This window comes from Rhinoderma darwinii, chromosome 7 (assembly GCF_050947455.1).
Source record: "Rhinoderma darwinii isolate aRhiDar2 chromosome 7, aRhiDar2.hap1, whole genome shotgun sequence".
NCBI classification, from domain to species: Eukaryota; Metazoa; Chordata; class Amphibia; order Anura; family Rhinodermatidae; genus Rhinoderma; species Rhinoderma darwinii.
Window position 1 is genome coordinate 128,213,955 of NC_134693.1, and position 27,641 is coordinate 128,241,595.

Sequence of the window (27,641 nt, forward strand, 5' to 3'; positions counted from 1 at the left end):
TTTTTTTAACTATTGCATAGTGTAAAGGCCCTTGTTAAGCGGCCGGTGCAGTGAGCGTCGATCAACGAAACATCATTGATTGGCACTCGTTTGCTCCTGTCACACGGAGCTATGGATGGGGACGAGCCATTGTCCCTCCTACATTATTATAATGTCGGCAGCGCGTCTCCCGGTTTACACACCAAGATGTGCTGCCGACAACGATAATATTCCACTTTTTTAAAACGACACGATCAGCTGATGATCTGCTCGGTCATCTGCTGATCGCTGTCCTGTTTACACAGGGAAATTATCGGCAACGAGCGTTCTATGAATGCTTGACTGCCCGATAACTGCCCAGTGTAAAACTCCCTAAGTCAACCCCTTATCCAGATCCTCAAAGAATATTCAGAAAGCCATTAAAGGGGTATTCCCAACATCGACAATTATCACCTAACCACAGTATTCCACGGTACCCCCAGCAACCGCGAGAACGGGGGTACCGAACCCCTAGATCCTCCTCTGTAGTGAGTAGGCGCTTGAATGGAGCGGCAGTTGAGCATTTGCCCGCTGCTTCATTTCATGTCTATAGAACAGATGGAAAGCGCGGAGTACAGCGTGCGGCGCCTTCACTTTGCTCGTCGGTGGGGTTGCTGGGAGTCAGACCTTCACCGATCTGATATTGATGGTCTAGGCTATGGGTAGACCTCCATGTAGAAATCCCCTTTAATACGGTGTGCAACTTCACCCACTGGTTGGTTTTGGGTGATTTATTTTTTTTTGATTTTTTTTTTTTTTTTTACCGGTTCGTTTTGATTGACCGTGTGTAGATGTGTTTGTCATGATTCGGGGACTATTCCCCGTTTTCCTCAATAGTTTAGTAGACCAGATATCATAAGATGATCGGAGCATATTCCAATGCACAAAAATCCTTTACCTCATTGATATTTCATGGCACAACACGTCAACGTTCCCTTCAGAAGCAGCTGCCTTTGAATATATGTAAGATTAGAGAAAAACATGTTTCAAGGTGGTTTATTGTTGAACATTTCATTCATTTTGATGTCTAAATGTCAGACTTCTTGCAGAAAGGCCGGGGCAACTGCGTTTCCAGGAAAATGGATGTGACAAGTGGCCCTAAGATGACATCGGCTCCACGTTTCGAGTTCAGACCAGGGCTTCTGTTTTTGTTCTCCAAAAAGATATTTACTTGTTGTTCTGATTCAAATAGGAGGGGGGGGGGGGATCAAAGATAATGTAAAATAAAATAGACTGAGCTTCGGAATATAGAGGAAAGCATTACTGCGTAAGCCCCTTCACCGAGCAAGATTGCAGCTCCACAGAAGTCGGGAAGCCATGCTGGGCGCCCGCAACTCCTCCGGTCAGATTGTGTTTTTTTTATCTGCGAACCCTTTTAAGGTTTTCCTTCTGCTCGTATGTGTTTTAAGGAAACCAAAAGCAAATGTAAAGACGTGAAGTGTTACGGAGCATGAAGTTCTATGAATATTTATGCTGAACTTCACAAGTTGACAAATTCTTATTTTCTTGACATAATGGGGTCAGCTGCTGGTTTTGAACCCGGACACACAGAGCCGAGTGTAAACGTACTTTTTTTTTTCTCAAAATAATTCTGGATCGGCAACAGCGGTCTCCGTGTGGTTTTGTATATCTGGCTTTGAAGTGCTTATTTTATACACACACACATAGACCAGCAGATAGAAGGGACCACAAACCAGTCTTAAAGTAGATCCCAATATAACAAAAAAAAATTTTTTTGTATTCGAGTGAAATGCCCAATTTTGTGCAATTTGTCAAAACGTCATCACCTTCGTAACTACAGAGGTTTTCTATCGAGTCCAGTCATATTCTTTTACATATTTCAAGTCACCTTGGCTCAAAGGGATTCTCCAATCTTAAGGTGACGATACACATTAGATGTGTGTTGGTGGGACCAGCCTACTCTCCACCGACGGTAGATGTCTGAAGAGAGAAGGGTCGACGTATTGAATTTTAACAAGCTCGACACTTTTGTTGGTTATTAGATGCTCTGGCTGCGGCTTTCTCCCTGTGAACAGATGCATGCCGAGCCGAGCATGCATGTGTATAGGGGAGTCAGGAGGAGTAGATGTCGAACGATCGTTCGGCTGACCACTATCGAGTGTATGGCCAGCCTTCGGCTCTGTTCACACTTTCCGTCAGTTCTTAAGATGAATGGCTGTAGATGTCATTACATGGATGACTCAATTCCACCACAACGGCTCTCCATTTTGGCTCATGGGGGGGGGGGGGGGAGTCCTGTGGATTCCGCACCAAATCCGCTCGCATTCCAAAGGTGAATAGGGTTTTTTTTTTTAATACCTTACACAGGTTTCGGAAAAAAACCTGTGCGAAATAATGACTGAGCTGTGAATTTTAATATCTGCAGCATGCTCATTATTTGCATGGATTCCGCGCTGAAAAAAAGCCACAGGTTGGCCCATTGAATTAGATATGCAGCAGAGATCTGAATGTCCGCCTCGGATTTCCACGGCGGATTGTTTTCAAAATCCAATTCGGATTTGCTTATGGTAAATTCTGAACATGTGAACATAGCCTATGTTGTGCAACTTTGTGGTTTGTTTTCAATTCTTGATAGTTTTCAAGATCTTTGTTGCTGTCACTGAATGAAAAAATAATTTTTTCCATCCAGAGGTTAAAAAACCCAAACGGATCACGTCCTGCTCGTTACAAGATGGATATACACTTTAAGGGGTCTTCTCATCACAGACCTTTATGGCACTTCCACAGGACAGAAGGACCTCAAGTCACCTCGGCTGTGACCCGGGCAATAAAATTGTTTTGACTAAACCTAGTGACTTTTGTTTATCCGCCCTCTACAGAGCGCAGGCTTTTTCTTCATTCCACGTGTTTGTTGAGCACGAAATGATTCCGATGAATACGGTACAGATCACATTTAATCAGTGGACGCCTTAACACCTAGCCGGTCATGCAGACCATTCCACTTAATACAAAGGAGATGTTCTGCCAGAGCCTGGACTGTAATGTGTGTGTGTGAGTCCCGGCTTGTTCTTGTGGGTTTAGAGGTTTCGTGTTGTGATAAGTCTTGTGTTTCTATGTTGTATAACTGGTGGTTGCTTGAGGAGTAAGGGGCGAAATTTCAGTATAAATTCACTTTTAAGAAATTAATTTCTGAATTAGATCATGAAATGACTGACTGCGGAAGCATTTCTGATATTAACCATCTACGAAGGGAATTGGAAAGTTCCCACAGTTGTCGGTCAGGAGGCGAATGCTGTTGTCTGTTGTAGACATGCGTCCGTTGACAGACTTCAGGTTGCCAATAGATGGCAGCTTGTACTCTGCTGACCGATCTCCCCACAGCCTGACATGTTATTACGTCAATGTTCCTAGGAGATTTGTAGATAATGTAAAGGTTTTATTCGACCGTTTAAGGCTTCGTTCACATCTGCGTCAGGGATCGGTTCGTGGATTCCGTCAGACCTTTCCGCCAGGTAAACCCAGAAACGGAAACCATAGCTTTCCTTTTGCATTACCGTTGATTTCAATGGTAACTCTTCCATTGCTAATGGTTTCCGTTTGTCTCCGTTCCATAGGGTTTCAGGTTTGTTTTTGTTTTTTGCGGAATCGATAACGTCTATTACGTAACCTTGCGTAACGGAGACAAGTGGTAATGAATTCAATGGGAATGCAAGCGAAACGCTATGGTTTCCGTTTTGGTTTCCGTTCATGGGTTCTCCTGACTGAAAGGTCTGACGGGACCCATGACGCAGATGTAAATGAAGCCTAAAAGGGGTTGTCTGGTTTAGAAAACCCATTTCCATACACCCTATTAGGGAATTCTGAGTAAATAGAGGGGGGTCCTCGATTCAGGATCCTCATCTCTTGGCCAGAGTGGAGAGCGGTTACAGAGTATCTCTCACACAAGAGGACCTTTCCTGTCCTCTGTTACACAGACACCACATTGATTTGAATGGGCACTGTGTAATTCTTCATTTCCCCTGTGGTGGCACTGCAGGGAAATTGAACACTTACTGACAGGTTTCCCCACAGATCATAGTTGATCGCTGTGGGGACAGCCAGGATACATTTTGCGATCCGTTTTTTTTGACCCTTCTAATAAGTAGATAATGTCCAAAGCGGACTACACCTTAAAGGCCTATTTAACCTTTTGTAAATCTTTAGGAATATACCATGTAATTGCTCCAGTAGCAATTCCCTAACAGAGTCTTATAATTTGAATAGTTCCAATAAAACTCGAGGATAGCGGGGGTGGGGGGGGGGATTCCTATTCCCTGTAGTTTTCCCATCCACTACAGGCTAGTAACCTGTAGTCCATTCAGATAATACAGGCCGACATAAATTGTGGCCTTTCGTCGTCTGGAGTATAAAATTTCCCACAGCCCTGTATATTATTCTCGGAACATAGGTTAAAAGGGATTTTTACTGTTTTCTCTGCAACTTTGTAAAATTCTTTGTGTATTGCAATTCCTTACTCTCTCTCTTTTATAGAACTTTGCTCGCATTCAATGAATTTAATTATTTATCGTTTTACATCCCAAAGCTTAAAGCGTCTCTGTCACCACATTATAAGTGGCCTATCTTGTACATTATGTGATCGGCGCTGTAATGTAGATAACAGCAGTGTTTTTTATTTAGAAAAACGATAATTTTTGACGGAGTTATGACCTATTTTAGCTTTAAGCTAATGACTTTCGTATTGCCCAACTGGGTGTTTTACTTTTTGGCCAAGTGGTTGCTGTGGAAAGAAGTTTATGACGCTGACCAATCAGTCATACACTTCTCTCCATTCATTTACACTGCACATAGTGATCTTACTAGATCACTATGTGCAGCCACTTACACACATATTAACGTTACTGAAGTGTCCTGACAGGGAATAGACATCACTACCAGCCAGGACGCGATGTCTATTCACAATCCCAGCACTTCGGTAACGTTTATGTGTGATTTATAGCACATCGAGCGTAATCTCGCTGCAAATGACAGTTTACAGCGTAGTCTAGCGGGACTACACTTGCTGTGCTGTAAATCGCACACAAACGTTACCGAAGTGTCAAAGTACCCTATTGATCGCTAAAATGAAGTGGCAGGAGCGATCAGGTGAGAGCTGTGTCGCTTCGTTTCTGATCCGATTTTTCCTCTGAACGCTGAGTGAACGGTGTACGGACTTAGACTTTCTATTGAACCCGTACGGCACTCGCTCAGTTTTTTGTGGAAAGCGGATCAGAAACCAAGCGACACATCACTCACCCGATCACTCCAGCTCTGACCCCCACCGATCAAAACTTCTGACATGTCAGAAGTTTTATAGAAGTTTAGTTACACTTTAAGCTTTATTTACAGAAATCTGTGAAATCCGTTTAAATCCAGCCAAAATAAAGGAAGGAGAATCGCCAGTAACCTCTAGCTGTCCAGTGTGCACTCACATGAGTTTTCAGGTTTTTACCCTGTTCACACTGTTTTTTGCTGCTGATTTTGATGCTTTGGTATCAGCGCCAAAAAATGCCAGAATTTGCCCCCTATTGATTTCAGTGGAAGGCAGAGGCGGGTTTTTTTTCCCCCTGGGCGGTATTTAGCTGCTCGTAGGAAAAAAAAAACCGGCATGTCCTTTCTTGCTACTGTTCCGCCTCTGACCTCCCATTGAAATGGAGGGGGGAGGGCAGAAAAACCCACGTGGGCTATTTTACGAGCGTTTTTTGCCCACGGTCCTTGAATTAGTTTCAATTTTGGCAGGTTAAAACCGCGGCAAAAAAGCGCAGGCAGGTCAAAATATGCCTCAAATTCATGAAGGAATTCTGAGGCAAGTTTTTTTCTGCCTGCAAAAAAAAAAAAAATCGGTGTGAACAGGGCTTTTAAGTGGCGTTAGGCAACCAAATGTTGTGTTTTGACAGCAAAAATGCTGCACATTGCGCTTGGGTTTGTTTTTCTTTTGTTTTTTTATGCCAAAATTGACGGAGGCTCTTAACGCCAATATTGCGCTCATATGAATGAGAAACCATGTTATATGATGTTGTCATTTATAACAATGAGGTCATTGACAGGTTTTATGTTCTTCTGGGTAACTTCCACGTGGCTAATCTGCGGATGACCTGCGTACATAGACTTCAATGCATGTAGTGGGTACATAGATGTGGTGTGTGTGTAATTCATATACGCCTTAATACCAAAATCCCCAAAATGTAGCTTTGTGTAGATGTAATGACGTCCATACAGAATCCATCTATTTGAGCCTCCCGCACCATGAAAACGTCATCATTACCTCTGTCTTCTATGTTCTATCACCAGGTTGCTTGTCTTATTCGTGTGCCTTCTGAGGTTGTTAAGCAAAGGGCACAGGTATCTCCATCCTCGTCCACATATCAGATGTTTGCCGGCACCCTACGTCAAGAGGTAAGAGGTCAAGAGACCTGAGCGGTGATCCCATAAAGGGTCTCGCTGCGTTTCATATAACTTCCCAGCAAACAATGTGATCTCCTTATATGAACCCTGTAAAATCCAAATCCTGTCAAAATGTTTGAGTCAACACAGAAAAAGCTTAAAAATAATAAACTCTGATCTGAGGTGAAATTCTGCTTGAACGTCTCCGGATTAACGCCCGAGCCGCCAACTAGGACCATTGTTTTGAATCTGACCTTAAAAGGGCCTAATTCAGCATATAAAAAAAAAAAATTGTCACTAGAGAGATTATATATATATATATGACCGCAAAAAATATGGAAGTATATAAAATTAATACTACGTATGGTGTTGCTTCAAGTAACGTCTAGGACTTTTCTTATAGAAGCAGTTCTTGGTAATGGTCCCGGCATTGCTTTTATGGCGGACCCTCATGGTGGTAACTTGATGCCTACAGTATTTACCACCACCTTAATCTGGGAGAATTTACTTTTGTAGGTTTTATGCCGTCTACCCTAACTGTTAAATTGGTCTTACAGGGAATCCGGGGCCTATATCGAGGTTATAAAAGCACAGTCCTGAGAGAGGTAAGACACGGACTGCTGTTTTATTATTGTAAAGGCAAAAACAAACAATTATAGTAACATGTTTGCCATTTAATAGTCCAGAGATTCGTGTTTGTGCGACCGAACTGCTTGTTAGGCTGAATTCGGACGAATGTGGGGAACTCGGACGTGAAAAACTGCAGTTTTTCACATACCAATTGCCCCCGTGCGGGTCCCATTTTCACGGATCCCCATAGTATTGAGTCTATCGAGGGATCCGTGAAAATAGAATAAAATAGGACAAGTTCTATTTGTCAACGAACCCTTGACACGTCCGTTGACCAGCCCTATTGAAATAGACGCGTTAGTGTGACGGCCGTTGTTTTAACAGCCGTCACACAGACGTATACCGCGGTCGTCTGAATTTGGCCTATCTAATCTCACAGAAGACTGAAGAGAGTTTAAGACTCTGGTGTATATTTTAGGTTACTCTGCGGTACGATTCCATGTACTTTTTTTTGTCCCATTTGTGGCATTTATTCTGTATTATATCTTTATCCAATGTGGATACTTTTCATAGATGCGTTTTATAATGAATTAAAGGGGCTGCCCAAACTGGACCCTCCTTCTTTTTTTTTTTTTTTTTTTAAATGTCAGCGATCAGTTGATCACTTTCCATCCTCCGGTACTGAGCTGTGGTCGCCAGCGGAAGCACATATGGAAAGGAGTTGTCTAGTTGGATTTACCACAGAAATTCTAAGTATTTTTAAGAAGTAAATCAAAGTGTTTACTGGTGTGTACCGTGGTGTTCCATGGCACTTGGTCATAGGTTCTGTGAAAGAGGGCACCAGCAACTGAAAAATAATCTCTGCCTGCTCAAAAACAGGAGTGTCAGTGGGCAAAGCAGTTAATCAATCTTTCCAAGAGTAGGGGGCCCCTGAGATGCTGGGCCGTCCTTTGAGCGGGGCCTGTGGGCACCGCACTTGCCACCGCCATTACTCCATACCCTCTCCTGCCTGGTCGTCTTCACATTTGTACGCAGGTCTGGCTCCTGACGCCGTGCACCATCAGTACTTTGTGCGGCCAGATAACGTCCTGGTGCTGAATGGCACCAGGGACCAGTGCTGCACCCAGAGGTGAGGAGGACCCAACAGGTGCTGTCTGTGGGGCGTATCCAAGCCTATCACGTGTGATCCTCTCTGCTGGACCCTTGTATCTAAGCCTAGCATTTGTGATACTGTCCGCCGGGGCCCTGTATCTAAGCCTGATTTGTGTGATATGGTCTGCTGTGGCCCTCGGGAGAGAGCAGCACCATCTTACCCTCGCGCAGATCAGGTGATGTGACATTTTTGTGAAGAGCAGGAGCCCCACCATTAACCCTTTCCTTGGGCTCCAAAAAGTTTAAGGATGGGCCTGCTAAGATGGGATCTTGGGTTCTATTGTACATTCACGCCCGCACAGGGGGGAGCAAGGTGCTGTGGCGGGGGAATGCAAATGAATTCATAAATGGAGCTTTTTCTTTTTTTTTTTTTTTTTGTCCGGGCACGAGTATTAGCTTTTCCAAGATGCATCAAAAAATGTTAAACCACCATTAACAAGTTCAAAATATATTTTTTGACCATGCAGAGTCACTGTCCTGTTAGTAAGGGAAAGAAAATCGCTTTAGAACAATAAGGATTAGAAAAACTGTCTTTTTGTCTTCTCCCCAGAAACAGCGCCACTCTTGTCCATGGGCTACATCTGGTAATGCAGCTCTCACATTCACTTGAATATTGCAGAACTGCAATACCAGATGCAGCCCATGGACAAGAGGGGCGCTCTTCCCGGGGAGAAAAAAAAGCAGAGCTTTTTTTTTTTCTAATCCTAGACCACCCCCTTTAAAACTTTATTTTAGATATACTGAATGTTGAAAATTTCTACTCGTCTTCAGAGACTTTCCAGGCGCGATCCACGGTCTCTGTAGTTACAGTATCACTTGCATAACAAAGAGATCCGTTCATCTGAAATATAAACCACACAATAACTTCTTCCTGTACTTATTTTTCGCTCCACTAAACACATGTAATTTCTTCAGATTTCATCAAGATGTGGATTGAATACAAAGTGCAACAAGTCGCCGTGATTTATCGGAGGGCGCGCCAATAAATGAATACATTTCCATTCAGGGCAAAACTGATTTTGCATAAGGAACAAATGGGCGAGACCCACAACTCCAGCCCAACTCCGCCGTCTTCTTAAAATCCATTCTGACATATGTCGCCGTAGTAATTAATTTTCCCGGCTGATATAAAGGAGCAGTAGGTGACCTTTCTGAGGTGTTGCGCGACTCAAAATGGCAGCACTTTGTAAGGGATTTAATTGGGGTCTTTGGCATTGTGTGTACTCATAAAAGAACCTTCAAAACTGATTCCACATGAAATATTTGATCATTTCCAGAAAGCCGGCGATGGAATAAGAACAATTATTGTTGTGGTGGAATGAGCCCTTTTTTCATCACGGAAATAAATATTGGGTAATTTGCTTGTTTAGTAAGTAGCATGCAATTTGTAATGGAGTGGCTTCAAGCAGGTTTCATGTTGGAAAAGAGTTTTACGTTTTAAAGCCTGGGGTATTTTTTTGGTCCACCAATGAACACCGTTTTTTGTTTTTAAAAATAGGTCCAAATATAATATTATCTGATAGAGGTTGGGTCTGTTTTTCTTACACCGCTCCAAATCACCTGCATAGATATCGTAAGATGATAAAATTCTGCAGCCACCACTAGAGGGAGCTAAGGTGCTGACTGCATACTGTTAATATAGTAAACTAAATTATAACACCGTATACAATTAGCTCCGCCTAGTAATGGCTGCAGGCAGAATGAATTTTTTTTTTTTGTTTTTTTTTTAACCCTATGTCTATTCAGGGAAGTTTGAGCTTTGTATCAGGAAAACACAGATTTCTATTTGCTATAAAAATATTCAAGAAGTTCACACTGCGTTTTTTTACGCAGAAACCGCCGCAAAAAAAACGGCCGATAATGCCTCCCATTGATTTCAATGGGAGGCGGACACGTTTTTTACCGCGAGCGGTAAAAAACGCTGGCAGTAAAAAGAAGTGACATGCCCTATCTTCGGGAGTTTTCGCCTTTGACCTCCCATTGACATCAATGGGAGGCAGAGAAAGCGTATTTCGCAGCGTTTTTGCCAGTGGCCCTCAATGGGTGCAAGCGAAAAACGTCGTGAAAAACGTAAACAGCAAAAAACTCAGTGTGAACTCGGCCTTTAGAATGTAATTTCTTGTGGGTATTTAACATCTCTTACTTTTTTTTTTTTTGTCTCCCGTTGAGCCATTTTTCATGGAATTTTAATTAGGTTTTAAGAAGACGCATAGGGAATGGTCAAAATCCTGGGCTGCTATTTTTTTTTTTTTATCATAGATCTTTATAGAGTTTTGAGCTCTATTTTTTTGGATTACAGAGCTCCAAGTCTACTGCTACCTTTACACAACCGTAGAGTTAGTGTAATGACGGCGGTGGGGAGACAGACAAGTGAGCCCTAATCTACCCGCTACTCAGTCCCTGCCTACTTGCAAGGACCCGCCCTAGGCGACGGGGTACAACTGGGCGACGGTCCCTACGTTCAATAAGTGCACGACAGACAAACAGACAAGGGTACACAAAGCTAGGGGGAGAAAGGGGCAGTTGCCCACGGCAACACCGTGAGCAACAAGAGAAGTGAACAAGCCGAGTCAAACCAGGAGTGTACGAGGTACCAAACGCAGAGCAGGAGAGTAGTCAGCAAGCCGGGGTCAATATGAAGCAAGGGCAATAGTACAAGAAGCTGCAGCAGGGCCAGGAAACCAAACGAGAAGAAATCACAAGCAAGGAGGAACAGGAAAGACAGGTATAAATAGACAGAGGGCGGGAGCTAGCTCCATCTGGCCAGGCTGTGATAGGTTCTCCAACTCCTAAGCCTGCCACCCTGAGTGGTGGAAGATGGAGTCAGTCTCACAGACATAGAAGCAGGTGCAGACTGATTATCTATGGGCGTTAACCCCGAAGCTGTGCCTGGCAGATCCTTTACAGTTAGGATGGGTTCACACGACCTATTTTCAGGCGTAAACGAGGCGTATTATGCCTCGATTTACGCCTGAAAATACGGCTCCAATACTTCGGCAAACATCTGCCCATTCATTTGAATGGGTTTGCCTACGTACTATGCCGACGACCTGAAATCGTCAAAGAAGTGCAGGACACTTCTTTGGATGTAATTTGAGCCGTTTTTCATTGAATTCAATGAAGAACATCTCTAAATTACGTCCGTCAATGACTCCTCGCAAAATGCGAGGGCGAGCAACTACGTCTGCAATTACGGAGCTGTTTTCTTCTGAAAACAGCTCCGTAATTTCAGGCGTAATGGTCGATATCGTGTGCACATACCCATAAAGGGATAATACCATGAATCGTTTTCATACCAAAAGTCCACAAATGCAGTTAACAGCAGTTTGAAAGTAAATTGCAGTGTTTCTAGCAAAACACCTTTCTCGTCCTTGTTTGCTTCCCTATGTCCCCCTTGGTGCTGCTGCTAATCTGATTCTGCTCAGAGCCTGTCCCCAGAAGCAGTCTCCTCTCCCCTCTGGCAAAAGACTATATAGTCCCTTCTTACTTCCCGTTTAGATAGGTAACATAGAATCCAGAGTAGTGAAGATATATACTCTGTGACATCCACAGTATGCACTCCCTTATAAACCAATGAAAATATAACATGAGTAGTCATGTGCAGGTTTCATATCTGCTGTCCGGATGCAGAGCTTTACAATCCTAACAAGCTGAGGAGGAGTCTGCTCAGCTATACTTCCATTCAACTGCAGAGGCTCTGCTCCTTTCCTGACAAGCAGGGTAGAAAGCTATTTCCATTGGTTGCTCTTCAGTAAACAGAGGATCACTATGCAGAGAACTGACTGTGGGGAGAGTAACTCAGCACACCTGTACATAAAGACTCTGCTTATTAGGTGGTCATGCACATTGCTATACACTTTGAACACCAGGTGGCGCCATACTATGTAAGTTTAAGTCAACTCTTCACTGTATAATTTCTTTAGCAGCATGTAAACGGCAAACTTTGTTCATTCTTTATGATCCGTACAATGAAAATGATATTCAATGGTGGGACAACCCTTTTAACTTATACAATTCTGTCTGTCTGCATCTACCATCAGAGGGAACTTACTACGTACGTTTACATTATAAAATGAATCTACAAAGGATCAGATTACAAACAGGATTTGTTTGTAGTCTGTAAGCATGGAGACCTATAGGTCTGCATAGGAGCTGTATACACAAAACGGTAGGAGATATTTAATCAAGACTATTGGCAAAGTTTTTTTTTTTGGTTTTTTTTTTTGTTTTTTTTTATTATTGTAGATGCATTCGAGAAATTGGCTGCACAATTGTACGTAGACTTGAGCTCAAATTTTAAGGGTTTTCTTCTGTATATCGGTTATTTGTAGCGCTTATTAATCGCCTCATGATCAAGTGTCTTTGTCCTGCGACCTGCTGCCCTGTTTAAAATCCAACACAACCCACATAAGTTGCCAAAGAGGGAAAACAATGATGTGTTGTGCTCTGTGCATCATCTCAATTGGTCAAATAATTGAATCCGATCGGAGAAACATCTGTCCGGATAGCGTTGTTCTGGCTTCATGGGAAAATAAACGATGTTTGGAATTTTTCCGTTCATCAAATGTAAGTTTTAAACAGATGTCTTAAATAGACACTATTATTAATCGGAAATTTTACACAAGGAGAAACCAAGCTCCTTGTCTAATCAGAGTATTTCTATAATTCGCTGTACCGGACTGTACCTTTATGTTCAAGTCAGACAGATAATCTTTCCCCCAGAACAAAGAAGGGAATTAAAAAAAGAGATTTTATTAGACAGGTGGCTTTTTGAGGTCTGGGCTATTTTTCCCTCAATAAAACATTGGTTTTTTTTTTTGGTCCTCATGCAGCTTATTTCATAGAACGGATTAAGTCTGTAATGCGGGCTCGAATAACACAAAATCAGAAAGGGAATGTTGAAATTTCAGTTTGTCTGACCATGTATTCATAGGGCTAGCTTTGTTGATCCTGCATAGTGATCGGCAGTAATCTATGGAAAAATCGGAAGCAAGTGTTACATTTCCCTGCAGCGCCACCACAGGGAAAATTGGACATTACATAGTCCCCATTGAAATCAGTGGGCTGTCTGTGTAATACAGGACAGGTCCTCCAGAGCAAGAGACACTCTTTGTAGCTTCTCTCCGCTCTGGCTAAGAGATGAGTCTTGAGTCTCCGAAATCCCTAATAGGTTATTTGAAAATGGGTTTTCTCAACAGAAAACTAGCCTAAAGGTGGACGTACACGTTAGATGTAATCTGCCGAACCCACCGACCATCTAATATGTATCGCAGCGTCCCGCCTCTCCCCACGTTGGCAGATGTTGGGGAGAGGGTCAGGCATGTTGAATTTCAACATGCCCGATCCTTTTGTTCGTTAGTAGAGAAGTCGCTGCCAGAGGAGTCTGGTAGCATCGGTTTTACTTTCTCCCTATTGAAAACACATACATGCCGAGTGTGCATGTGTATGATGGAGTTGTTAGGGATAGCTGTCGGACGCACCATTGTTTGGTCGACCGCTATCTAAAGGGTATGCCCAGCTTGAGGCAAGACCTAATAAACTGTCAATGTAACGCTGACAGGCATAATGCATTGCTGTACTGCTGGTGTACAATATAAGATCAGATGATCGCTTGTTCATCGACCAGCAGATCTAGGGAAAAAGTCCCCGCCCCCCCCCCCCCCCCCCCCCCATAAAACAGACTTTTTTTTTTTTTAAAAAGACCTATTTGGTATCCCGGAAATTGTAACGACCCATGGAATAAATTAAGACGTTATTTGTACCTACCACGTGAATGGTGTAAAAAAATATATAGATATAAAAAAATCCTCAAATACAATGGCGGTTTTGCTGTTTTTCCACCCCCCCCCCCCATCTATATATTATATATACCCCAAAATGATGTCAATGGAATTTACAAGTTCCCTAAAAACAAGCCCTCATACAACTACATTAATAGAAAAATATGGCATTCGGGAATTTGGCGATGCAAAAATGCCCAAAAATTCTTTATCCAGTTTTAAAGAGTTTTTACCTATCAACTGGACCCCCGCCAACCGTCATAATATGGTGTACCATTTCCCCCGTTTCAATAGAGCTGCGGGCGACCATGCATGCGGCCAATCCATTCACTTTCTATGAGACTGACGGAGAAACTGAGCGCTGTACAATCTTATTAGTCGGGTTGACCATCTGTCAGATGATTGGCTAAGAAAAACAGATTTCAAATTTCATGAAGTCAAGAACCGTGACTCCCATGAACGTTTACATACATATGTGGGACTCTCTAATATGGTGCCCATAGATGTCTAAAGTGGCGGTACGTTCAGAGCCTACGGGTTCGTAATACAGAATCGTAGCTACTTTGTTCCACTGTATGCACACAGGAAGGGCCCTAAGAGCACCATTTTTGATCTATGGTCCTGCGCTGCAATACCAGACAAAACCTATCGATTAGAGTGGCGCTGTTAAAATCCCAAACAACCCCTTTCGTCAAAAACAATGTTAATAATAAGATTGAGCCCAGAAGCGCAGCTGTTGGAGCTATATCTGGCCGCGTAGAGCTAAGCCGTCTTAATAAAAATACGGCTGGTCGGTTTTATGTCTTATTTTGCATTGTTCCTGTATCTAATGCAGCAGATGAAGCATCATGGGAATTGTACAGCGCCAACAGGTGGGGGGTGAAGGTTTTCCCAGCCCTGGTGAGCGGAGATGACAGCTGTGCTCTGTTATCTCTCACATAGGCTCCCACATCTGCACGTGGGTTATATATCTCCATATAAGCTGCTCCATTGCATTTCTCTCTTGCGTTCGGACGCAGGTGTTTACATTCTTGGCAAACGTGTGAGTGCAGATGAGGTTGTAGAAACAAGGAGGACATTGTTTGTTAGTCGGCGCTCTGTAACATGTCAGTGAACGATACACATCCGTCCCACGCCAGGCTGGGCTTTTCCAGTTTACCTGTCACAATAGATTAACATTCTCCAGGGTCGTCCTATTCTAAAGAGCGTCACCTTCTGTCAAGTTGTGTCTGGGAAAGCTGGGTCACAACCAATATTCCTAAAGCCTGCAGAGTGGTGATCACCCGGCTTTCTTAGGCCCTGTTCACACACAGATTTTTAGAGCGGATTTTGACACGGAAACCGCGTAGGAATCCGCCCTAAAAAAGGCCGAAATTGGGGTGTTTTTTTTTCCTCAAGGAGCTTTTAGCCGCTTGCGGGGAACAAAAAATTGGCAAGTCCTTTCTTTAAATCAGTGAGAGGCAGAGAAAAACTGTGGCGCTAGTTTGAGTGTATTTCGCTGCTTTTTTTTTTTTTGCTTACAGTCCTCACATTAGCTTAAATGGAGGCAGGCGAAAAATGCAGCAAAAATTACGGCAAAAAAAGCGGAAAATCCGCCTTAAAGGAATTCTGAGGCATATTTTTTCTGCCTGCAAAAAACTAGATTCCTGATTAGCACTGCCCAGTTATACAGTCCTATCGGGTATACAGGAACCCGGTATGTTTCCCTATTCGGAGGATGGGTGTATATGCAGTTGGGGTGAGTAATATCCGCTATACTGATAGTCATATAGTCCAGATACAGATTAGACTATCTTGACTAGGTGACCAAGTTTGGCCGAACCTGCCGATTTTTGGTGGGGCCGGTGAACCTTTTATTGTGTATTATATGTTTATCCAATCGTTCGGCAGATGTTGGGGGAAAAAAAGAATCGGGCGTGTTGAATTTCAACATGTCTGATCTTTTTTTTGTTCTCCGGGAGATAAGCCGATGTGAGAGGTGTCGGGCAGACGATTTATTTCCCTCTCCATATTGAGAACACCTGCACGCTCAACTAAACCAAGTGTACGCGTATATGTGGAGGTCAGGGGCATAGCGGTTGGCTGTACCCAGTGTACACGTACAAGGGGAGGTCAGGGGAATAGCGGTTGGCTGTACCCAGTGTACACGTACAAGGGGAGGTCAGGGGAATAGCGGTTGGCTGTACCCAGTGTACACGCATATGGGGAGGTCAGGGGAATAGCGGTTGGCTGTACCCAGTGTACACGCATATGGGGAGGTCAGGGGAATAGCGGTTGGCTGTACACGTATAAGGGGAGGTCAGGGGAATAGCGGTTGGCTGTACACAGTGTACACGTACAAGGGGAGGTCAGGGGAATAGCGGTTGGCTGTACACAGTGTACACGCATATGGGGAGGTCAGGGGAATAGCGGTTGGCCGAACCAAGTGTAAATGTGTAAGGGGAGGTTGGAAGGAATAGCTGTTGGCCAAACAAGCGTTTGCCAAAAAGCTATTAAAAGTCTGGCCACCTTTAAAGGCTAACTAAACTTTCAAAAAACTTCTGACAGGTCATAAGTTTTGATCGGTGGTGGTCCGAGCACTGAGACCCCCACGATCGCTAAAACAGATCGGCAGTAGCGCTCGGGTGAGCGCTGAGCCGCTTAGTTTCTTATGGACTTTTCTCAGAAAGCCAAGCAATTGGTGTACGGGCTCAATAGACCGTTTATGAGCCTGCACACCGCTTTCCGAGAAAAGCCGATAAGTGGCTGAGCGCTCACCCGAGCGCTTCTGCCGGTTCGTTTTAGCGATCGGTGGGGGTCTCCGTGCTCAGACCCAAACTGATCAAAACTTCTGACATGTCACATGTCAGGAAGCCCCTCTAACAAGTGGTGCTGTCATTTTCTTCCTCCTAAATAGGTGCAATTGCCAGAGGTAATGTTCATCAGCAGTTCTGTTGATAACCACCAGAGGGCAGTAGTTGTCTGTCTATTCTGCACACTTGCAGGAACCTCAGTAATCCTTTGCAAAAGCCTTGACCACATAACTGTTTCAGAGCTCGATATCTCGGTATACATGTAAATGTTTCTGTAGGTCTATTACTAATGTATGTATAACTTTACCTTATTGATATTTTGCAGAATGTCTGTGCCTGATAATCCCAGTAACCTTTAAAGGAATTTACCCATCTCAAAGTGATGCCATAGTGCTAGGATATGCCATCACTTTCTGATTGGTGGGGTCCGACTGCTGAGACCCCTGCTGATCCTGAGACTGGAGGAGCCACTGCTGCACAGCGCCGTTCTCAGCCACCCGGTGTTTGGTTTGGGAATAACACTATAATATTTATATGTTTGAATTGTTCAATGTTCAAAATATTTATTAAAATGAAAAAAGTTTTTACAAAATGCGTTCGTCGTAGTGGTGTTCTCCTTAAAAAATTAAGTTTAAAGGTGTTATCCCAGAATCGACAATCTGTTCACAAGATAGGTGATAATTGTCTGATTGCGGGACACCCACCGAAAAACGGCAGTCCCAAACCCCCAGATTCTTCTCACTGCACCCCCCGTATACATGGAAGGGTGTCCGTAAATATGGTCCGTATTCCATCTATTCTATGGGAGAGTCCTTGCCGTAATTACTGACTAGAATAGGACAGGTTCTATGATTTTTTTTTTTTCAGCAAGGACACCCATAGAGTAAAAATACTGAAAGGTGTCCGTGGCCAATACAAATGGCCTAAGGCCCCATGCACACGACCGTAAAGAAACCTCCATTTTTGCGGACCGCAATTGCGGTCTGCAATAACAGACCCATTCACTTTCATTGAACGCGGACACATTTCCGTAGCGCTACGGATGGGTGTCCGTGCCGTAGAAATGTTCCGAAAATTATGGAACATGTCCGTTCTTTTGCATTTTGCGGGCCGTGCTCCCATACTCTGTATGGGAGCACGGGCCGAAAATGCGGGTGGCAGTCGGCGGCCGGCCGTGCCTGCAATCGCGGGTGGTGATTGCGGGCACGGCCGTTTGCATGAGGCCTCAGGCACACAACAGTATTTTTCATCAGTAATTACCGACCCATTCATTTCTATTGGCAACGGACACCTTTCAGTATTTTTTTACTGATGGGTGTCCGTGCTGAAAAAATCATAGAACCTGCCCTATTCTTGTCAGTAATTACGGCACGGAGTCTCCCATAGAAGTCTATGGAAGCTTCCGTAAATACGGACGGCTACTGATGTGCATCCGTAAACCGTCCATATTTATGGAAGCGTTGCTAGGCAACATATTGATGACCTCATTTGCAACCTCCCTCTCTTTGTAAGGATCCGTATATACGGATGCCTACTGATCAGTATTTACGGTCAGTATTTCGGGATAGATGATGATACTGTCGTGTGCATGAGGCCTAAAGGTGTATTTATTCTAATAATTCTGATCGTTGGGGTCTGACCTCTGGGACTCTGTCCGCTTACAAGAACGAAAGGACCGTGCTTTCTTCAGCTTATTCTGTGCACAGCGGCACTCTTAGCCCCCGGCTCAAATCTGACAATCTGTGATGGGGGATCCAAACCAGATCTATGAAAAGAGCCCAACCAAAAATAAATAGGAATAGTCACCCAAAAAGTACTATAAACCTGATTTAAAAAAAAAATAATCTGATTTATTTAATCAGTTACAAAATAGAAAAACACCTACATATTTGCAACCTCTACGATGCATTCTGCAGTGAATAAAAGTTAATATAAATTTAATTTAAATGCCTCCAAAAATCTATGAATTGTCCTGCTAAAAACAAGGCCTCCTTCACCTACCAGGATGTGAATGTTATGGCTGGCTCGAATGCAAGGGAGACGAAATAAAAAAATCCTGTGGTCCTTAACTTTTCCTCCCCACCTTCCAAAAGCTAAAAAAAAATATTTTTTCCGCTTATATAGCCATATGAGGACTTGTTTTTTGCGGGACAAGTTGTAGTTTCTCATGGCACAATTTATTGTACCGCATAATGTACTGGGAAGCTGTGGGGTGAAATGGGCAAAAAATAGTGATTACGCAGTTTTTTTTTTTTTTGGGGTCTTACTTTTACGGCGTCCATCAGGCGGTAAAAACCACATTCGCCTTATTCTACAGGTTGATACGATTACGGCGATACCAAATTTATGTTTTGTTTTATGTTTTACCACTTTTAAAAAAATAAATAAAAAAATCTATGGCTTGTTTGAGGGGGGCGCCCCCCTGATTCTAACACTTTAAATGTCACGGTCGCTATTGATTGTGGCATTTAAGATGCTAAACGGGCAGAATCAATTTGCTCCATACCTCCCCTTAACCCTTATTACGTACAGTTACGTGATAATTTGTTAAGGGTTTAAAGGGATTCTTTGCTTTTAGACGATGTCTACTTGTGAAGGGTCCCTTGATAATAAGCTGATCACAAAGTGTCACCCTGCTGGGACCCCAGTGATCAGCTGTAATCTGTGGGGAAATCTAGTAGTAGTAGTAGTGCTCCATTTCCCTACAGCGCCATCACTGGGGAAATTAGGCATTACACAGTGTCCATTCATATCAATGTGATGTTACACAGGGCAGGTCCTCCTGAGCAAGAGACACTCTTTGTAACCGCTCTTCACATTAACCAAGAGATGAGGAACCTGAACAGAGGACCCCCCTCTATTAACTCCGAATTCCCTAGTAGGGTGTATGGAAATTGGTTTTCTAATAAGGACAATACCTTTAACACCAATATTGGCTGCCTCTGAGTGTAGGTTCGGCAATGGCGAGCCTGAACTTTAGGATCCTGCCGTTAACAGATCATCCTATTCCCAAGAAAACCTGTAGAAACTTGTTATGTGTGAGGAGCTCTCCAGTCAAATAACATAATAATGTAACTTTTTTATTTTTCTTATTTCATTTGTCCAGTTGCAGTGAATCTGAAATTTTTTTTTTAATATTCATTTTCACAGCCCATCAAAATCCTCAATTGCTACGATTTAATTATCTGGAGGGCAGTTTCTTAATTGGTGTCATCTAGCGTATGGTGAAGGTGTCTGAAGTTGTGTCATTAATCTTTTCTTGATGACTAGAAATGTTTTTTCTTCTAATTCTAGTGTTAAAAGTATTAAAGGGGCTGTCTGGTATTGCAGCTCATCTCTAATCCCTTGTATTGGGCTCAGCTGCAATACCAAGCACAGCCTATGGATAAGAGTGGCGCTGTTTCTGGGGGTGGACAAAGTGCCATGGCTATTAAAGGGGTTTTCCAATCCTTTTTTTTTTTTTTTTTAAATCAATGCAATGTTGCTCTATTAATATATTAGTGCACTCTGACTATCTTTTTCCTGATAATAAATGGTTTTAGTAACACTACTCCCTATTGTTTACCTTGAGAGGTTTGTTTTGCTCAGTAAGTTCATTCCTCTTCTCTTCCTGTGTTTCTCCTCCCTGCATGCACTGCTCTAGTCCCAGCATGCAATGTGCATGCAGCAGTGCACTTGCTCCGCCTACTACACCCAGCTCTACTAACTTCTGCAATCTCAGTCTTCATTTTGGTGCTCTCATTCTATTACTGATAGCACAAGCTGAAATCACTGGATATCTGCGTTTTTAACCTCTTAACGCCGAAGGGCGGATATATCAGTCCTCTGCAGCTGCAGGAGGAGGGATATATCCGTCCTGTGATGGCGCGGGTACTGCCAGTGTACCCACACGATCAGCGGAAGGAGCACGGCTGTTATACACAGCCTGGCTCCTGCTGCAACTGCCGGAATCGAAGCGCGCTCCGATTCCGGCAGTTTAACCCATTAAATGCCGCTGTCAATACATCTAATGTGTTTGACAGAGGGAGGGAGCTCCCTCTGTTTTATACTGACAGGCAATAATGCTTTGGTATACGAAGTATACCAAAGCATTATATATGCGATCGGCACATCGCATAGTGAAGTCCCCGGGTGGGACTAAAAAAAAAAATGTCAATCCGTTAAATAAAGTTGGTGAAAAAACAAAAAAAAAAATTACAGTGAAAATCAAATAAAACTACTTTTTTTGCCCAAAAAGTGTTTTTTTTAAAGTAAAAGTGTCAAAACAAATAACACATACACATATATGGTATCCCCGCGATCGTAACCACTTGAACAATAAAATTAACACATTAATTAAACCGCTGGATGAACGGCGTCCAAAAAAACAACGGCAAAATTCGCTCTTTTCTCCCATTCCCACCATAAAAAATTAAATAAAAATTAATCTAAGTCCTATGTACCCCAAATTAGTACTAATGAAAACTACACATTGTCCCGCAAAAATCAAGCCCACATACGGCCACATAGACGGAAAAATAAAACCGTTACGGCTCTTGGAATGCGGCGATGCAAAAACAAGTAATTTTTTTCTAAAAGGGTTTTTATTGTGCAAACGTAGGAAAACATATAAAACCTTTACATATTTGGTATCCCCGTAATCGTGCCGACCCATAGAATAAAGTTAACATGTTATTTACGCTGCATAGTAAACGGCGTAAATTTATAACGTGAAAATCAATGCTGGAATAGCTGCTTATTTTCAATTCTCTCCTAAAATAAAGTTAATAAAAGTTAATCAATATATTATAAGCATCTAAAAATGGTACAATTACAGAATACAACTCGACCCGCAAAAAACAAGCCCTTATACGGCTATGTCGACGGAATAAAAAAAAAGTTACGACTCTTGGAATGCGACCGTGAAAAAACAAAAAATAATCCTTGGTCATTAACGTGCAAAATGGCCCGGTCATTAAGGGGTTAAACGGTTTGAAGAGGTCTTCTGGTACCAAAACAGTGGAAACCCCCAAAAGGTGCCCCCATTTTGGAAACTAGACCCCTTGAGGAATTCATTGTAGTTTTCTTGGGGTGCACGCGGCTTTTTGATCAGTTTTTATTCTATTTTTAAGTGGCGCGGTGACTAAAAAAACAGCAATTCTACTATTGTTTTTTTATTCTATTATTTTTTTTGTTACAGCGTCACCGTGCGCTATAAATGACATATTCACTTTATTCTGCGGGGCGATACGATTAGAGCTCATTTACACGAGCGTGTTATACATCCGTGCAACGCGCGTCGCAGGGACCTATGTTAGTCTATGGGGCCGTGCAGCCAGGTGGGCGTGATTTTCACGCAGCGTATGTCCGCTGCGTGAAACGCACGACGTCCTATATTTGTGCGCTGTTCGCGCATCACGCACCCATTGAAGTCAATGGGTGGGTGAAAACCACGCATGTCGCACGGAAGCAATTCCGTGGGACGCGCGTGATTCAAGCAACAGCACTGTAAAGGATGAATGAAAACAGAAAAGCACCACGTGCTTTTCTGTTTACAAACATCCAAACGGAGTGTCATAATGATGGCGGCTGCGCGAAAACCAGGCAGCCGCGCATCATAAAGGGCTGACACACGGAGCTGTTAAGTGCCTTTTGCGCACGCAAAACGCCGCGCTTTTTGCTTGCACAAAATGCACACGCTCGTGTAAACTCGGCCTTACGGTGACACCAGATGTTTATAGTTCTTTTATGTCTTATGGCGTTTGCACAATAAAATACGTTTTGTAAACAATCATTCACTTTTTGTGTTACCTTATTCTAAGAGCCAGAACTTTATTATTTTTCCATCAATAAAGCCGTGCGAGGACTTATTTTTTGCGTAACGAACTGTAGTTTCGATCAGGACCATTTTTCGGTACATGCGACTTTTTGATCTATTTTTAATAAATTTTTTGGGAGGTGAAGTGACCAAACAATTGTGATTGTGGTACGGTTTATTATTATTTTCTTTTACGGCGTTCACCGTGCGGGATAAATAACGAAATAATTTTGTAGTTCAGGCCGTTACGGACGCGGCGATACCAATTATTTTTTATTTTATTTATTTATATATTTTTATTAATAAAAAAGGACTGATAAGGGAAAAAAAGGGGATTTTTTTTAACTTTTATTTTCTTATTTTTACACATCTTTTTTTTTTTACTTTATTACTTTGTCCCACAAGGGGACTTGAGGGCAGGAGGCCCTGATCGCTATTCTAATACTCTGCACTACATGCGTAGTGCAGTGTATTAGAACTGTCAGCTATTCACTGACAGCAAGCATAGTGGGTCCTGACTTTGTCAGAACCCATTAGGCTTCCGTCGATGGCATAGCCGGACGCCATTGTTTGGTGTCCGGTTGCCATAGTAACCATCGCCGGCCGCTATCGTGTAGCAGGCCGGCGATGGTAACTTAACCCCTAAAAAGCCGCGATCTCTATTGAACGCGGCTTTTAAGTGGTTAGACAGCGGGGACACAGCGATCGGTCCCCGCTGTAGGAGCTGCGGCAGCTGCTGTACGAGACAGCAGCTGTCACAGCTCCTGCACCTGTCGGGAAGACGGCCGAAACGGCCGTTATTCCCGCAACTTCGTGTTCCGTCGGTAATTTATAAGGGGTTATAATTTCACAGAGCATGCGCGGTGGAGTGTGTTAACCACGCATGCTCTGAGATAAAGAAGCACGTGGTACGGTTACGTCATTTGTGACGTAACCGTACAGTGTGAAAGCCGGAAACCGGAAGCAAGGCAGAAGACTAAATGGACGGGTCTGCACAGGAAGTGCAGATTTTGCTTCACTAAGGGGGCGGTGACGGAGGAGGATATACGACGCTACAGCCATCTGATGAAACGTAAGTACATTGTAAAGTTATATCATTTTCATTGTTTTATTTAAATAAATGTAATTTTTTAGTTCCGGAATACCCCTTTAATAGATGATCTGTCCAACCTTCATACTGGATGTAGCCATTTTTGGCCTGAAATACAAATTACTGATCTACTTAAAATGCTTAGCAACTTTGTATATACATTGAATTACTGATCTTGGACTGATCTCGTATTAGGGTCAGTTCACACTGAATTTTTTTACACGCTTTTTTATGCGGAAACGCGCCAAAAATGCCTACCATTGATTTCAACGGATCGAGGGGAAAAAAGCGACATGCCCTGTCTTCGGCCGTTTACGACTGACCTCCCATTGACATCAATGGGAGGCAGAGAGAGCTTATTTCACAGTGATTTTTTTTCCCCTTGATGCTCAATGGCCGCCGGCGAAAAAACGCTATGAAAATCGTCGTGCAGGCAGAGCAAAATCTGACTCAACATTCCAAACGGAATTTTGAGGCAGATTTTCTGCCTGCAAAAAACTCAGTGTGAGCCCAGCCTAACTGTCTGTGTTAGAATACAAAGCTGCATTAACAATTCTGCTGGTTGCTATTGGAAACTGTCAATAAGTTTAATGTCGGACTCACTTCTAAGAGTTTACCTGAGCTTCCAAAATTCTGTGTGGTCCTATATACACTTTTTAGAATTAAAATAAACAGTTCTAACTCTGTGCATTCATACAGCCAGCAAGAAATTCTGGAAGATTTCAGCTCCGAAGCAAGCCAAATTGTGAATGCAGCTCTAAGATATGATTGTTGTAACACAGGATCTGTATGAGATAAGGAACAGTGTATTTACAAAATGACTCATTTTTATGCAGATCAATTCTATGTGTAAATTGTAAAGCTAGAGCTACCCTGCGACTGTGTCGCGACCAATGTCGCCATATAGTCCTAGCCTAAATCTAAAGATGAACATACGTTTTAAGAAGTAATTAGCACTCTACTGTCAATGTTAAAGTGGTATTCCCATCACAGAAAGTGGTGGCAAATTGCCTCAATCTTCTGATCGGTGGGGATCCGACAATTAGGTCTTCCACCGATCCTCAGATGATGGCCGCTTTAAAGCTTTTTCCTGCACAGTGGCGCTCCCAGCTCCCCGCACAGCAGGAAGCTGCAACACCACTCCAATGAAGGGTTATTCCCTTTCAAGGGGTTGTCTCATGAAGACAACAGTTTCTTAAGTCAGCAGCTCCAATGATTGATGGTCCGGCTCCCCAAAACCATGGCGATAAGTTAGGGCGATAAAAAAGAACGATGTGTAAACGTGTCAAATACGCTAACGTTTCTTGTGACGCGCTTTATAAAATACAGGTGTTTTTGATGCGTTTTCCTGGTGTTTTTTTGGCGCACAATTAGGAATTCCATCGACTATGGGAACATTTGGTATGTTTTCGGCACATTCTACGCATCAAAGAATTGACCTGGCGCTTATTTTTTACATGACTCCTTTTTTTAAAAAAGATGCGCTTGTGTAAAAACACAATATTTGTACTAATGCATCTTCCCATTGATTTGAATGGGAAGGTTAACCCCTTCGGGGCGAAGCCATTTTATGATTTTTAGTTTTTCACTCCACACAATCCAGGAGCAATAACTTTTCTTTTTTTTTTCCGTCAAGAGTGGTGTGAGGGCTTCGTTTTTGCGGGAGGAGTTGTAGTTTTTTGGTACCATATATAGTTCCATATAATGTACTGGGAAACTGAAAAAAAATTCTTTGCGGGCTGAAAAGCTAAAAAAACTGCGATTCCTCAATTGTTTTTTGGGTTTAGTTTTTATGGCTTTCACCGTGCGGTAAAAATGACAACTTATGTTCTGTGGCTTAATAAGATTACGGTGATACCAAATTTATGTTGTTTTTTTTTTTTTTGTTTTTTTTTTATATTTTACTACTTTTATTGATGATAAACTTTTTGTTAAAAAAAATGTTTTGTCGCCACATTCTGAGAGCTGTACCTTTTTTTTATTTTTTCACCGATTGAGCGATGTGAGGGCTTATTTTTTGCGGGACGAGCTGCAGTTTTTATCGGTACCATTTTTGACCAAAAAACAAATTTTTGGCGGTTTTACATTTTTATATTATACAGCATTTTTACAGGCAGGGCTTAACAGAGGCAGAGTGAAGGCAGCCCTGGGGGCCTTCATTAGGCCCCTGCGCTGCCATAACAACCATTGTCGCCCCCCGATCTCACTCCAGGGGGGGTGATGAGCTGTCGAAGGGGGCTGCCCCTCTCTTTTCAACGGCTCAGATGCTGCGGTCGCATTTGACAGCAGCATTTGAGGGGTTAAACAGCCAGGAGCAGCGCGATCGCTACTCCCGGGTGTCCGCTGTCAAATACAGCCGACACCTGCAGCATATGGAGGGCGCTCCAAACCCCCCCCCCCCCACCGCCCGCTCCCAGACGTAATGGCACGTCTGGGTGCGCGAAGAGGTTAATGAAGCGTTGTTTTTTTTAACGCGCATTTCGTCGCATAAGACGTACCTAGATACACACCATGCGACCAGAGCCTTAACGCCTAGGCAAGTATTGTCTGACTTCCAATGTAACGTATGGATGGGTGGCGTCCACCGAACCCCTGTATGATGCCCCTTTCTATGACGTCCTTATACCCTAATGGAGCAGGCGGACTGCTGATGTTCACTATGTATAACACCTGTCCATATATACAGCTCTGTAGGGATAGGAGTTATGTGTAAAAATAGCACGTATGGAAAAACTGGGATGTTATAATAGGAGTATAGATTATATAACATGTTCTAGGCAGGGGCTCTGTATCCTCCAGTGTTTTTGCCTCCGTTCATCCAGCACATTGTCTGAAGCCGTGAAATCTGGCAGGCACTTTGCATGATAATTAGTTCAATATACTGCCCGAATCTGCAAATTACAAGTTCAAAGCGACCCGTGGACACGTATGAAAGCAGAGTTTTGGCATTTCTCACGTTCGGCTTGTTTCAGGATCTTTTCAGTTGTTTTTTTGTTTTTTTTGATCTGCAAATAACAAATGGATTGCACACAGCACATCAAACATTTTATCATCTCCTTTCTGCATTCAAAGAGTTCATCCACTTCTTGAAGTGATTGAGATTAATCGACTTCTACATTCCAAAGAGGGAAAGAAACGTGTTTGTCGTCTCTGTTTTCATCTACCTTTTAATATAGAAATGCAAATTTATAATCAACGTTGGCTGGATCTTCAGGCTGTTTTTTTTTCTTTTTTTTTTTTTTTTTTTGTGAATTTCCACCTTTTTGAGCGCCATTTTTTTTTTAATACAAAATAGGTTCAAAATTCTGTGCTGATTTTATATCTGAATATATCTTGGTAGAGGTCGGAGCTCCGGTTTTCTCCAAATCCTTTGTATAGACATAGTTAAGTGCTGCATTTTTGGCTGTCTGCAGTCACCACTAGGGGGAGCTTACTGACCGCTAGCACCCTCCACCCATCCTGAGAATGAAAAGGCCATGTTGATTTAGCACAGTGGCGCCCCAGTTCTCAGCACAGATGGGTGGTCAGGAGCGCTGCTGTGCAGGGAATACTAAATCAGCGGTGCGGCTCATTCATGGATCGGTGGGGGTTCTAGAGCTTGGATCACCACCAATCATAAAGTGATGGTACATCCTAGGGTTTTTACATCACTTTATAAGATAGAAATAATCTATGCTGATTTTGGCAATGTGTCAAAATAAAATTAATAGACGGTGACACTAAGCTACACTGCAGCCTATTAAATTAAAAGGGAACTGTGTAATTGCGTCATATCTCCTGTGGCGGCGCTGCAGGGAAATTGAACGCTTGCTGCTGGGTTCCCGCACCGATTACAGCTGATTGCTGGGACAATCTGTGTGCAGCTTGTTGTCAGGGACCCTTATAATAAACAGGCATTGTCCGACGCAAACAACCCCTCTTAACTAATGCTAATTTCAGTGAGTGAGTTAAAACGCTTTGAGACTCCCTGTAAAAAATTTAATTCAAATATGCAAATTTAGCCTTCAGTAGTTGACGTCGCCAAAAACAAGCTCTTCCTAACGCTTCTGCACTGGACTGCT

At 42.9% G+C, this 27,641-nt stretch overlaps 1 protein-coding gene across 1 annotated transcript in view; it reads left to right on the plus strand.

The window, feature by feature from the left end:
• Nucleotides 1–27,641, plus strand: part of SLC25A26 (solute carrier family 25 member 26) — a 100,227-nt gene that overhangs the window by 27,321 nt on the left and 45,265 nt on the right. Inside the window, exons 4-5 of the mRNA XM_075834005.1 lie at nt 6,307–6,411; nt 6,957–7,004. Of these exons, the coding sequence (XP_075690120.1) occupies nt 6,307–6,411; nt 6,957–7,004 (153 nt within the window). The remainder of the gene's footprint in view (nt 1–6,306; nt 6,412–6,956; nt 7,005–27,641) is intronic.